This window comes from Pristis pectinata, chromosome 28 (assembly GCF_009764475.1).
Source record: "Pristis pectinata isolate sPriPec2 chromosome 28, sPriPec2.1.pri, whole genome shotgun sequence".
NCBI lineage: Eukaryota > Metazoa > Chordata > Chondrichthyes > Rhinopristiformes > Pristidae > Pristis > Pristis pectinata.
Genome location: NC_067432.1, coordinates 28,264,226 through 28,278,251, shown reverse-complemented (window position 1 = coordinate 28,278,251; position 14,026 = coordinate 28,264,226). Strand labels below are relative to the sequence as shown.

Sequence of the window (14,026 nt, the reverse complement as noted above, 5' to 3'; positions counted from 1 at the left end):
GCTGAGAGTCAAAGGGGACAAACAGAATTTCTTTAGCCTCCTGAGGAAGTAGAGGTGCTAGTAAGCTTTCTTGGTTATGGCATCTACGTGACTTACGTCATCTATGTCAAACCAGAGTAAGATTTATACAGTGAATGGTAGTGCCCTGGGGAGTGTTGTGGAACCTCTGACTACTGGCATATAGTTTGTTGAAAGTGGCATCACAGGTAGACAGGGTGGTGAATAAGGCATTTGACATGCTGGCCTTCACCAGTCAGGGCGCTGAGTATAAAAGTTGGGACATTATGTTGCAGTTGTACAAGATGTTGGTGAGCCCACACTTGGAGTAATGTGTACAGTTTTGGTCACTCTGTTATTGGAAAGACGTAATTAAGCTGGAATGAGTGCAAGGAAGATTTATGAGAATGTTGCCAGGATTTGAGGGCCTGAGCGTAGGAGACTGAGGGGTGAAATTTTAGGGGTGTATAAAATCATGAAGGGTATAGATATGGTGAATGCACGCAGTCTTTTTCCCAGGGAAAGGGCATAGATTTAAGGTGAGAGGGGAAGAATTTAAAAGGGACCCAAGAGGCAACTTCTTCACGCAGATGCATATATAGAATGAGCTGCCAGTGAAAGTAATTGAGATGGGTACAATAATGACATTCAAAAGACACTTAAATAAGTATATGGATAGGAAAGATTTAAAGGGATACGAGCCAAACAAGGGCAAATGGGTCGACATGGACAAGTTAGTCGAACTCCATGCCGTTACTCTGACTCTATGAGTAATATGCTACATGTACGATTCTCAACCAGGCCATCAAGTAATGTTCGGTTCTCTGTTGAGTAGCTAAAATCAGCTAAGATAATTCCCTGTCTCCAACTAAGGGAAAAGAACAAAATAGGGTTCTAGCTCAAAATCAGAATTATTATCACCGACCTATGTCATGAAATTTGTTGGTTTGCAGCAGCATTACAGTGCAAGACATAAAGATTACTATTATGGAATAATGAGCAAGTGTTCATGGACCGTTCATAAATCTGATGGCGAAGGGGAGGAAGGTGTTCATGAAACGTAGAGTGTGTGTCTTCAGGCTCCTGTACCTCCTTCCCGATGGTAGTAACGTGAAGAGGGCATGAAGAGGGTCCTTAATGATGGATGCCACCTTCTTGAGGCACTGCCTCTTGAAGATGTCCTTGATGGTGGGGAGGGTTGTGCCCGTGATGGAGCTGGCTGAGTCTACCCTCTGCAGCCTCTTTTGATCCTAGACATTGGAGCCTCCATTCCAGGTGGTGATGCAACCAGTCAGAATGCTCTCCACTGTACATCTGTAGAAGTCTGCAAGAGTCTTTGGTGACGTACCAAATCTCCTCAAACTCCTAATGAAGTAGAGCTGCTGACGTGCCTTTGTCGTGATTGCATCAATGTGTTGGGCCCAAGATAGATCATCTGAAATGTTGACGCTCAGGAGCTTGAAGCTGCTCACCCTTTCCACTGCTGACCTCTCAATGAAGATTGGTGTGTGTCCTCCCGATTTCCCCTTAAGCCCACAATCAATTCTTTGGTCTTGCTGACGTTGAGTGCAAGGTTGTTGTTGCGACATCACTCAACCAGCCAATCCACCTCACTCCTGTATGCCTCCTCATCGCCATCTGAGATTGTGCCAACAACAGTGGTGTCATCGGCGAATTTATAGGTGGTGTTTGAGCTGTGCCTAGCCACACAGTCAAGAGTGTAGAGAGTAGAGCAGTGGGCTAAGCACGCATCCTTGAGGTGCGCCTGTGTTGATTGTCAGCGAGGAGGAGATGATACCTAGCTCATTGATATCTGGAAATGCCAACTATATGAGCAGATGAGCCCCAAACTAATGCACCTCCATGGTTAAAAAATCTCACTGTGCACTTTGCATATCAAGCACAGTTATGTGAACTAAATTTCCTCAGGCTGTTGGAGAACAACAGCACAAATTATTTCCTTCAGGAAAGGGATGAAGAATTCTAGAAAAGTACTACTAACCCACTGTTTGTGTCAACACATAGTAGTACGATGGTGTAGTTCTAGAACTGAATGTTAAAATGTTACTTTTGACATTTTTATAAGTTTAAAAACTGTTTACATCCACATGGTAATATATATTAAATTTTATATATCTATATCTATATATATGTATATACTTAATACCATAAAGAAAATATTGATTATTTGACTATAGAATGTAGTGATATTTTACTTTAGCTGTGAAAAATAATAGAGGCAACCCCCCCCCCCCCACATTACGGCTGTTTGGGTTACGAAACTCACCCTTACAGAATTCACAAATCACTACCCAAAAATTTGAGTTGCTGAATAATATTCACTCTTACAGACTTTATGAGAAAGAAAGTAAATAAGTAAACACAATATTTATTTTTTTTAAATTCAGGCTTCTTGATCCATGCACAGATGACGCGGCTTCACATTACAGAAAATCGAGAAATAGACCATTTTCTAGGAATGCAACCCCCTGTAGTGCAATCACAGCTGTCATTGAAGGAATTCTGCGCATAAATCCTCAGACCAAAGAAGTAGTAGGATCATTTTTAACAATATTTACCTTGCAAAAAAAAAAGGAACTATATATACACAGAATGGAAATTTATAGAGTGACAGACATAACAAATATCATCTTAAAACAAGCTACTAATAATTACCTTGATTAGTATCATTCTACATATTTAACTGTTTGGAATATCTTATATTTTTATTTACAGTCAAAGGCTGGAAACACACAAATATGGCCTCATTAGAGTCACTAACAACATAAAAGCACTAAACTAATTTCACTGAAGTAAAATCACAATTAATAACTTTCTCTTGATGTGAATTGACCTCCCTTTTATATGGGTTGGAACACAACAAGACACTGGGGTTGATGTGAACTTTATGCAATAATATAAAACTGGTGAAAGAGAAAACCTGCCTGATTTTTATTTTCACCTAAGCTATTGCAAATTACAAGCTAGTTTAGAATGGTTATGGATAAGGATAATACTGGTTCTCAGGGGAAAGTGCTAAATTGGGGGAAGGCTTATTATAACAGTATTGGACATGAGCTGGGGAGAGTAGACTGGGTAAGTCTACATCTGACATGTAGGAGTCATTTAAAAGCCAGCTGGTCAGCATTCAGGACCAACATGTTCCTGTGAGGAAGACAGACAAGGATGACAAGGTTCAAGAACCTTAGATGACAAGAAATGTTGTAAATGTTGTCAAAAAGAAAAAGGAAGCAAATCTAAGGTTTAGGAAACTGAAATCAGACAGGACTCTTGAAGAATATAAAATCAGGAAAGGACTTAAACAGGGAAATCAGCAGAGCTAAAAGGGGCCATGAAATGTCCTTGGCAAATAGGATTAAGGAGAATCCCAAGGCATTTTATACATGGGGTAGCTAAAGAGAGGGTAGGACCACCAAAGGACAAAGGAGGGAATTTATGCCTGGAGCCAGAGGAAGTGAGCAACATACTAAATGAGAACTTCGCATCAGTATTTATCAAGAAGAACTTGGACGACAGTGAGATCCGGGAGGGGTATGCTGATATTCTAGGGCATTTTGATATCAAGGAGCAGGACAGATTATTGAGAGAGGCAAGAGAGGAGATTGCTGGGGCCTTGACAGAGATCTTTGTATCTTTGGCCGCAGGTGAGGTCCCAAAGGACTGGAGAATAGCCAGTGTCGTTCCACTGTTTATAGGGAAAATGGGGACAAACCAGGAAATTATTGGCTGGTGAGCCTTGCATTAGTGGCAGGGAAATTACTGAAGAAGTTTCTTAGGATTTACTCACATATGGAAATGCATGGACTTATTAGAGATAGTCATCGTAGCTTTGTGCAGAAGAGATTGTGTATTACAAACTTGATTGAGTTTTTTGAGGTGACGAAGGTGATTGATGAGAGTAGGTCAGTGGATGTTGTACACATGGACTTCAGTAAAGCTTTTGACAAGGTCCTTTGTTGATCCAGAAGATTAAGGCACATGGGATCCAAAGAGACTTAGTAGATTAGATTCAAAATTGGCTAAGCCACAGAAGACAGAGGGTAGTGGTGGAGTTATTCTGACTGGAGGTCTGTGACCAGTGGTGTTCTGCAGGGATATCTGTACGAAAATGTATGTGGACTGATTAGTAAGTTTGCAGATGACATGAAAATTTGCTGAGTTGTGGATAGTGAGGAAGGTTGTCAAGGGATACAGCAAGATATAGGTCAGTTGGAAATATCGGTGGAGAAATGGCAGATGGAGATTAATCCAAACAAGTGTTAGGTGTTGTACTTTGAGAGGTCAAACATAAAAGTATACAGTAAATGGCAGGACCCTTAGGAGCATTGATGTACAGAGGGATCTTGGGGTGCAAGTCCATAGCTCCCTGAAAGTGGCAACACAACACTGAAGGGCAACCTGATAAAAGTACATGAAATTATCAGAGGCATAATTAGGGTAGATATTCAGAATCTTTTTCCCAGGGTGGAAATGTCAAATACTAGAGGGCTTTAAGGTGAGGGGTGAAAGTTTAAAGGAGATGTGTAAGGCAAGTTTTTATTGTACACATAGAGTGGTAGGTGCCTAGAATGTACAGGCTGGGGAGGAGAAGGAAGCAGATATGACAGCAACATTTAAAAGGCATTTAGACAGGCACATTAATAGACAGGGACTGGATGGATACAGTATACAGCATGTGCAAATACATGGGCCAAAGGGACTGTTACTATACTGTTCTATGCTCTATTAGGAAAGTTGTAAAATATACTGCTGATTCATTCATTCTTACCCATGTCAGATTATAGCACAGAGCCAATTATCCAGTGCCCATTTAGACAACATTTATTTGAAGGAAACAATTTTTTAAATTTTAAAGTGGAAAAGCAGAACCAAAAACCGCTGAAGAATTTTGTTAGCATTTGGTTTAATAAAACAGGCTCTTTAAGCAAAATAAAATGACATCCAATCTGTCAAACTTTTCCACTTACCACTGGATTTTGAAATGATGCGGCAGACATGGAGCTTGTTTTGATCAAGATGTTTTGCCATATTGTCTGAATCAGTAACGCTGGCCTCAAATGGACAACTAGCACATACTAGTTTTATATTTCTGTAACAATATAAAGTACAGTCATTTACCCTCTGAAAAATGCCTTCACTCTGCCAGATGTGGTGATGGAAGCAGATATGACAGTGGCATTTAAGAGGTTTTTAGATAGGCACATAAACATGCAGGGATGAAGGGATATGGATCATGTCCAGGCAGAAGGGATTAGTTTAATTTGGCATCATGTTCAGCACCGACAGCATGGGCCAAAGGGTTTTTTCTATGCTGTATTGTTCTATGATGTTCTATTATGGGACAGGTACCACACAGGTATGCAACATGTGGCAAGTGGAAATGACTGATCACTTATGAGGAAAGGGCTTGATATAGTAAGATTCACTGAATGTAGGAATATGTAATTTCAATTGGGCTTTCCAAGGTTACTTCTTAGGAAAGTAGGAACCAAAATAAGTCATTTCTTTTTTGACATGATAGTTTATCTGTTATTAATTCTTATACGGATGCATCATTATTTTCATTGTTGTTCATTAATCAATAAACTTGCAGGATCACTTTAAGGATTCACCTTAATATAAACCACTAATTAGTCACAACGTTCTATTATTTTAAATGTGACAAAAGGAGAGTCAATACAATTCATATTTTCTACTTGCTATATTTAGACTTAAAATTATACAGCATTTCCTACCTCAGTTTGTTTGAATATCCTCTGAACATCCAAAATTTCTTTTTACTTGGGACAGTGTGAAAGCTGCAAAACACAATCAAGATATGTGTGCACTTATGGATGAAAATCCATTGGTAAGATTTTAAATTATTGAAATAATAAAAACTTAGCATTCTTCAATATACTAGTACCCAAGTATAAAGTAATATTTTCAAATATACACATATTTTGGGACAAAAAAAAAAGTGAAGTATTGGAAAATTAGAGTCAAAACGTAATCCCAAAATGGTAAGAATTTAAGTCAGTTTTGAAAACTTAAAAGCAAAATCAAGCAACAAGTTTGTATCTTAATATAAAACTTTGAGAAAGTCAACAGGAAAAAAATGGGCCCTCCAAAAACTAACAACATTAGTACAACACATCTGCTTTGCTGAGGACATAAAGGAAGGTACCTTCAAGGCAAGTGACAACAAGCAATTATTAACAACATTCATGTAAATGACTTTCATGCAACCAAACTTGTCATTAATTGCAGATTTCTTAAACACTAGAAGCAAAATTTAAAAACTATTTATTGATGAGGTTCTAGCTACAAACTTGCCACTATGACAAAGCTGTAAATAATATTGGAAATTATACACAGAAGAACAGTTACAACCCAGCATTTGGTGCGTGACCTGAGTTAGATTTTGATTGATGGCTTCAATCTGCAGAGGGCTATCAATCTGACAACTTTGTCAATGCTCTACTTTTGTTCTTTATTTGGCTAGGAATGAAAGGCTGAAATTTGCTGCAATAAGCAGCATAGAGATCTCACATCACAACTTAAAGATCATCCAGATCTGCTCAAAAAGGCTAAATTGCACAACCTTAATTCCTTATTCCTGTCAAATACAAAGTCCAGAGATGCATGTGTGTCACAGCCATGAAATAAGCATAGAAAGTAATCATGCAACATTGCATATTGCACACATCTTGGATTTGATTTTGCATTATAATGGAGAGATTGGTGGTGGAGAGGAAAGGGAGAGGGAAGTGGAAGATGGAAATGAAAAACATTTGAAAAGTATTTTTTGTAAAGATCACTATTTAATGTGAAAACTTATTAGTGAAAATTAATGAAATAATTTTTATAATCCCTTAAATTCAATGTCCTCAATTTGGGATGCAATTAAAAAATCCCCCTTTCTTCCTACCTCATCATATGGGTCACATAAGATTTGTTGCAACTACTTCTGAATCGACAAAGGGAACAACGGGCGTAAGTGGCAAAGTGGCTGGTGAACTCTTTAACTTCTGTGTCACACTCAATACATTTGTGAACACCACATCTGGCCCTGCAAGTAAACAAGAAAGATCACTGTTGGGATTCCAAAGACTTGATATACATATGCATCGTATATGACATGAGCAAAAAACACTAGTATCCACATGTGTATACATATTTTTGACCTTATCTCTCACAAGAAAATACTAATTCCATGTTCAATTACAAAAGAAGACAACTTTTTCATTATGATTATTTGATATAGTTTTTCTAGATTTACAATGAGAAAAATTCCTAAACTGGCACCATATCATTATTTGGAAAATATTTTAAGTTTTGATTTGTCAGGTGTTTTGGATGGATGTTAAACATCCCGTTGAACTACCTGATGAGTAGACAGGTTGATTGGTAATAATATGCCTCTCGATCAACACCTTTCAAAATGACTCATTCTTGGGAGTCATTCTTGAGAGGCATTCTTCTCATTTCTGTTTACAAGATCTTAACCATACACAAAACATATGGGAATTATTTTAAAGAATTAAAAGATATGTCATAAAAGAAAGTGGTGTATGCTCTGGATGCAAATATTCAGTGAAAACAGTGAACACATTACAATTCTCCATAAAATAACATGAAAAATGCTGTCTTACAATGTCAAGTATATAATTATTACTTTGGCTTTATGGCTCTTAGACAATGGAACAAAGATGATGTAAAAATAACCCAAGATAATTTACCTGAAAAACTGAAGATCAATATTAAAAGGTTTGGTTATTTTTTTATTGGCTGTATTTTTCTTCTTTTCCTCTTTAAAGTATGGAGCTGGTTGTGAACTTCCTATGGTAGTAACTTGGTTTATAGCTGATGAGTACAATTTAGTGTTTACTGTTACTGATGATGAGCTCCGGAGTGTAGAACTAGTTGCAGAATTAACTGAAGGCATGGAAGATGATCCAACTGGAAAAGGTGTCATGGAAGCTCGAATAGTAACCTGTCAGATTAAATAGGTTGTCAATCAAAAGAAACTGGATTTCTGGCACTACCTGTAAGGTTTATAAGACCAATAAATGATACCAATATTCAGACTACCAAAAAGAAAGATTAGTAAGACAATTTCTAGAGGGCATTTTCTTTCATACAATAAAATACTTGTTGCAAATGCAATCAATTCGGCATCTGTCACATAAACATTTCTCCAGCTATCATACCCACACAAATGAATCAAAGTTTATATCTAAATTTTCAAGCTGGTATCCCAAAGGTAATCTGAAGGAACTAATGAATTCATCAGATTTCTGATCGATCAGCAAGGCAAACTATGCCCAGTGTATCTTGAAAATGTTGTATTTGTTGAACAGAAAATATCTTTCTTGGATACAGTACACAAGTAATTTGAAATATGTCATCTGATAAACATAGCTTGCTTGGGAGGTAAAAGTTACCATGGATCATTGTTTTTACTTCACTCATCTGTATTATTTGTGGACAAACCAATAAGGGATTTAGTAGTGGGCCACCTTCTTAGACTGCTACCAGTTTGATGCAATGGTAATGGTAGTTAAGATTCCTCCGACATGATTTGGGACTGTTCTAACCCACAGGGCAAACTAGGTATAAATAGCTTTTTGTTTACCCCAAAAGGACATTAGTAAACTAATTGGTTAATAACTACAGAAAACTCAATATACTTTTTTGGTAATGTACATAAAAAATACTTGCTATTATTTGCAGATTTCTCAAATAAGTCTGCATTCAGACTCAAACCACGTGAGTTTACCTGCTGTTTCGTCAGGGAGGCTACGTAGCAATTAATACTTATTCTGCTGCTATCATGCAACTTTGTATAACAGGGACTTCTTGTGCAACAACAGCACACACTTCCAGCCAGAAAGCAGACTATACTTCCTCCCATTCTTGTAAGGAAGCCATTGCATTCTCCCAGTTCCTCCAACCCCATTGTATCTGCTCTGATGATGAGCCTTTTCATACGGTGTCTCTGTGATGTCTTCCTTCTTCCCAAAGTGTGGCTTCTCCTCTACCACTGGACTAAGCCCTGGACTATTTTCCACGTCTCTGCTCTCACCCTCTCTCTATCCACATTTCACAATATATCAACCTCTGCATTCAATGCATCATCCTTTGCAGTTTCCACCATCTTGAACAAGATTCCACCAGCAGATACATCTTTCCTTCCCCTCTTCTTTCAGCTACATGGTCTGCTCTTCCATTTCCACCAACTATTCCTCTTCTTATGGCACTCCCCCACTTAACTGCAGGAGATGCAACACCTATCCTTCCCTTTCCACCATGCAGGGACCCTAACAGTACTTCTACATAAAGCAGTAAACTGCTTGCACATCTTCAACTAGTGTACAGCATTCAGTCTGTTACACTGGAGAAACCAAACAGAGATTGGGTGAATGCTTTGCAGAGCACCTGTGTTCAGTTTACAGTGCCAATTATAAGCATCCTGTTGCTTGCCACTTTAATTCTCCATCCCGTCCCTTCTCTGAACTATCCATCTGTGGCCTTCTACACTGTTATAATGAGGTACAGCATGAGAAACAGCACCTCATTTTCCAGCTGGGCATGTTGCAGTCTTCCCAACTCAATATTAAATTCAACAGCTTCAGGTGATTTGCTCTCTGTGTATCAGACTGCCCAGTTCTTCTGTAGGTCATCCATCTGTATTACTGGTTCACTTTTTCTCTACCACATGCCGCAGGACATCACTTCAGCTATCCTAACAGTAGTTTACATCTCACCCCCGGTGGATGTGATGCTTGCACTTGATGAACTATACTCCGCTGTCAATATCCTTGAAATGGTGTACCCTTAGGCCTTGTTCATCATAGCCAGGGACTTCAACCAAGCCACCTTTAAGAGTGTGCTACTAAGATTCTATCAACACATCTGTCCCACCAGAGGCCCAAACATGCTCAACCACTGCTACACAACCATCAAAGATGTCTACTACTCCATCCTTGCCCACATTTTGGTAAATCAGATAATCAAGCTGTGCTCCTTCTCCCTGCTTACAATCAGAAACTGAAAGGCAAGGATTCAGTACAGAAAGTCATATAGTGCTGGTTTGAGGAAACAGATGAGCTCCTGCATGACTGCTTTGAGTCAGTGGCCTGGTCTCTTTTAATTTCACACTTCTAGCATCTGCAGTTATAGTGATATCTAGTCAGAAGAGTTGCATTGCTATTTTCAAAATCACACTGCAACCTGCTGTTGGACAGGCTCAACAGATGCCTGCAGTCAATTCTATTGTTAATTCTTTTTCTCTTTTGGCATTGAGAAAACTTCCGTACCACTGAAGGTGCTAAAAATGACAATTTAAAATGTGTGGGTAACCATTCTGGAATGCCATGTGTAACTGATTATATAGATAAAAATAACTTCCAAATGCCCAAAGGGCATCTACAGTTTTACTTTCAGCAAACATTACAAATCAGATACTTTTTCTTGTGAATATCTAAAGCTGTTTTGGAAGATGACTATGAATATTATAGTCCACGTCAATGGCATGATGCATCAATCATTCCCATCACATATGAACTGACACATAGGGAGACAGATCAAAAGCAACAGGGAAAACAATATACTGGGGGCAAAGTGATACCGTGCAAACACAAGGCCCAAATGTTGACAAGGATAGGGAACCAATGGTAAGTTTTACTGGCAGTGAATTAGAGTAGAAGGCTGGAGACATAAGGCTCCATCAACAATGGTCATCCCGAGTTCCCAGGTGCACGCCAGTTCAATTGCCCTTCCCATTCTCACAATGACCTGTCCATCCTCAGCCTCCTCCACCGCCAGGGTGAAGCCCAGTGCAAACTGGAGGAACAACAGGCCAAAGACCGCCTGAGTAGTCTGGAACCTAATAGCACGAACATCAAGTTTTCCAGTTTCAGGTAACCCTCCCCGCCGGTGGGTTTTGTTTTTCTTTTCCCCCTTCTCCCCCCACCCCACTCCTCTTCTGATCTTCCTCTGGTCATTCCATTTTTGTCCCCTATCCCACACACCCCTCCTCCACCCCCCAGCACTGTCCCCCTCCTGGTTCCATCCACCCACTACTCACACATTTTGCCCACAGACTCCAGCCACACACACCCTCCACTATTTGGCTCGGGTTTCATCTGCCACTTACCTCTCCCCTAGTAGTGTTCCCATTCTTGCCTCCTTTACTTATCAGATTCCAGCACTGGAGGCCCTTTGTGTTCCTGCTTATCTCCCTTCAGCAGCTGTCTCCAACTTTCACAATCTCCTCCTCCCACCTTGCTTCATCTGCCTCTTTTTTTTATGCTCTGCCCCCATCTGTCATTCACCTACCAATATCTCCCACCTCCACCTCCACTCTCCTCCCCTCCCCGACACAACATGCCCCTCATCTTTCACCCCACTTCAGTCCACCAATCACCCCTCAGACTTCTGTTTTACCCCTACCCTTCTCCTCTTTATACTGGTAATCTCCCCCCCTCCACTCCCAGTCTTGATGCAGGGTTTCAACCCAAAACGTTGACAATTCCTTCCCCCCCCCCCCCCCCCCCATTGAAGCTGCTCGACCCGCTGAGTTCCTCCAGCAGGAAGTTTGTTGCTCTTGAGCAAAAGGCTGTAACTTGACCTCCTAGCCAATCTCTTCTCAGGATGGGGAAAAGACTACTCCCTCTAAGATCATTTTTTTCAATGAAATAAAAGATCAAAGTAAGTGGTACATGTAACACACGTTTGTTATATATTACAAATGATTATAAAACTAGTAATTGATCTTCCATTTTACAAATTACAAACCAATCATATCCAATAAATTCAAATTAATGTTTTGTTGAAAACAGTTACAATGAAATTTGCCAAATATTAAATAACTTTGACATTTGATAATACATTCATAAAATGTACACAGCATATCAGTGTAGTAACCTTACCTTTGTGCCAGGAGGTAGGCCTTCTAATTGTGCAGGTTTTCTAAATGTCCTATGGTGTTGAGTCTTATGATCCACCTTTTCTTTACAGGTTAAAAACTGAAGCTTACATTTGCTACAACGGTAAACTCCTTTTTTCTGGACAAGAAATTGAAGTTTTAAATGACGTTTGAAATTATAAGAATAATGTCGTTTACCTAATCCACACAACGTTAAGTAGAAGATAACTGATATGTGGCAGGAGATGCTTATAATGATAAAATACTTACTTGCTTATGCATTTCAAATTCTAATTTTCTACAAAATATCATTCCATCTATTCCTCTTAAGATACATCTGTTCCAAAATAAGCAAGTCACTAACTCCGCTGTACAGTATAAAGACGTGCCGAAACCTTACATTCAAAACATATGAAGAAGGAACAGCACTAGACCATATGGCCTCTTGAGCCTGCTCCATCATTCAACAAGATCATGGCTGATCCAATTTTCGGCCTCAGCTTCACTTTCTTGTTTATATCCTGTAACTCCCTGATGGATCAAAAAAAAATCTCTCTGGGACTGGAATATATTCAATAATTCAGCCTTCACAACTCTCTGGGGAAGAGAATTGCAAAAAAGTGATCCTTCGAGAGGAGAAAATCCTCATCTTAAATGAGTGATCTTTTATTCTGAAATATGTCCCCTCATTTTAGATTCCCCCATGAGGGGAACGATTCTCTCAGTATCCATCCTGTCAAACCCCCTCAGATTCTTACATGGTTTCCATTTGATCACCTTGATTCTTCTCAACTCCAATAACATTGGCCCAATCTACTCAAGCTTTCCTCATATATGTCATCGCTTTTATCCTATGAATTCAGAAATCAACCAGTGAACCTAGATTTATTGTGAGGTTTGCTAACAGTGAGTTGCATTTACACAAAAGATGAGTTCACACCTGCTCAGCTAAATACTTTTTGTTGATGGTGATATAATGCAACTGAGTTGGCACCAAGATACTGTCATGTTCAATGGGTTTCCTGTTAGAAGTTAAGGCTGTCAATTTCAATAGTTTACAATGACTGTTTTAACCCCTGACAGTTGGAAGTGCAGAAGTACAATTATGTTTTGAGTCGACTCTGTACATTAATTTACCCACACCCATGCCTTTGATAATGCCAAAATGTCAGCCCTTGCTACTGCTAAGAATACCATTTTCAAAATACTAATCTCTGATCATTTTATTTCCCTATCTGTAGGCTACAATCAGAACCAAAAATCACAGTCCCAAATAGTACACTGTTTGGTATGCAAACTATCTCATTACTTACTAATGCTACAAGTACATTTCTCGTCCTTTGCTATTTTACTATTCGAATCAATGATACCGTGATCTTCTTGTAGCTTCTGCATTCTTGCACCTTTCAACTTGATTGAGTCTTATTCCAAATATCTGCTACAAATTAATTTTTCTGAGCATGGCAAAACTTTGCAAGACCTAATCCTACTCAGGTGCTCCTCCCACAGTTAACAGACTGAAATGTGGTATTGCTCAAAAACTGTTTTCCAGTTATTCTTCTTTTGAACCTAGGTAATGCTCTACTTTCTGGGCCTTGGCTTTTCAACTTTGGTTTAAAACAAACTCAAATTATTCACCAGCTAACCTTGGAAGTGAAAGCTATAATCCATATGGGCAAAGGAAACTTTATTATAAGTATGCACTGGCTTTTCTCTACCTTATCACCAGAGTGAAATTACATTTTTTGGGAAAAACTTAATTTTATAACTCTATACTCTTTATATGAGTACCTCAGGTGACAGAATTTTAAGGAAAGTGTTTAATGTACAGATGATTATCTATCATTATGGTAGATGCATCTCTGTGACTAAAAGGTTGCACTACATTGCTCATTATCAGAGACCTCACCTGATGCTCCACTTTTCTCAGTAGCTTTTTTTTAAATATTACCTGCTTTGTGTATCCCCCCCCCCCACCCAAGACTTCCTTCTACTGAATCTATCCTGTTGAGTTTCATTCTGATTAGATTGCACAATCTAAGTAAATTCATACATCTTAAGTGCAAAATATGATTTGTTTTTTGCCTATTTCTTATT

At 39.0% G+C, this 14,026-nt stretch overlaps 1 protein-coding gene across 6 annotated transcripts in view; it reads right to left on the bottom strand.

The window, feature by feature from the left end:
• The window catches only part of znf280d (zinc finger protein 280D), a 90,273-nt gene that overhangs the window by 16,732 nt on the left and 59,515 nt on the right, over positions 1-14,026 (bottom strand). For all 6 annotated transcript variants that reach the window (XM_052040487.1, XM_052040485.1, XM_052040486.1 and 3 more), the window contains 5 exons: positions 11,934-12,068; positions 7,740-7,993; positions 6,929-7,069; positions 5,754-5,816; positions 4,986-5,107 (listed from right to left, as the gene is read on the bottom strand). In XM_052040487.1, coding sequence (XP_051896447.1) covers positions 4,986-5,107; positions 5,754-5,816; positions 6,929-7,069; positions 7,740-7,993; positions 11,934-12,068 — 715 coding nt within the window. The remainder of the gene's footprint in view (positions 1-4,985; positions 5,108-5,753; positions 5,817-6,928; positions 7,070-7,739; positions 7,994-11,933; positions 12,069-14,026) is intronic.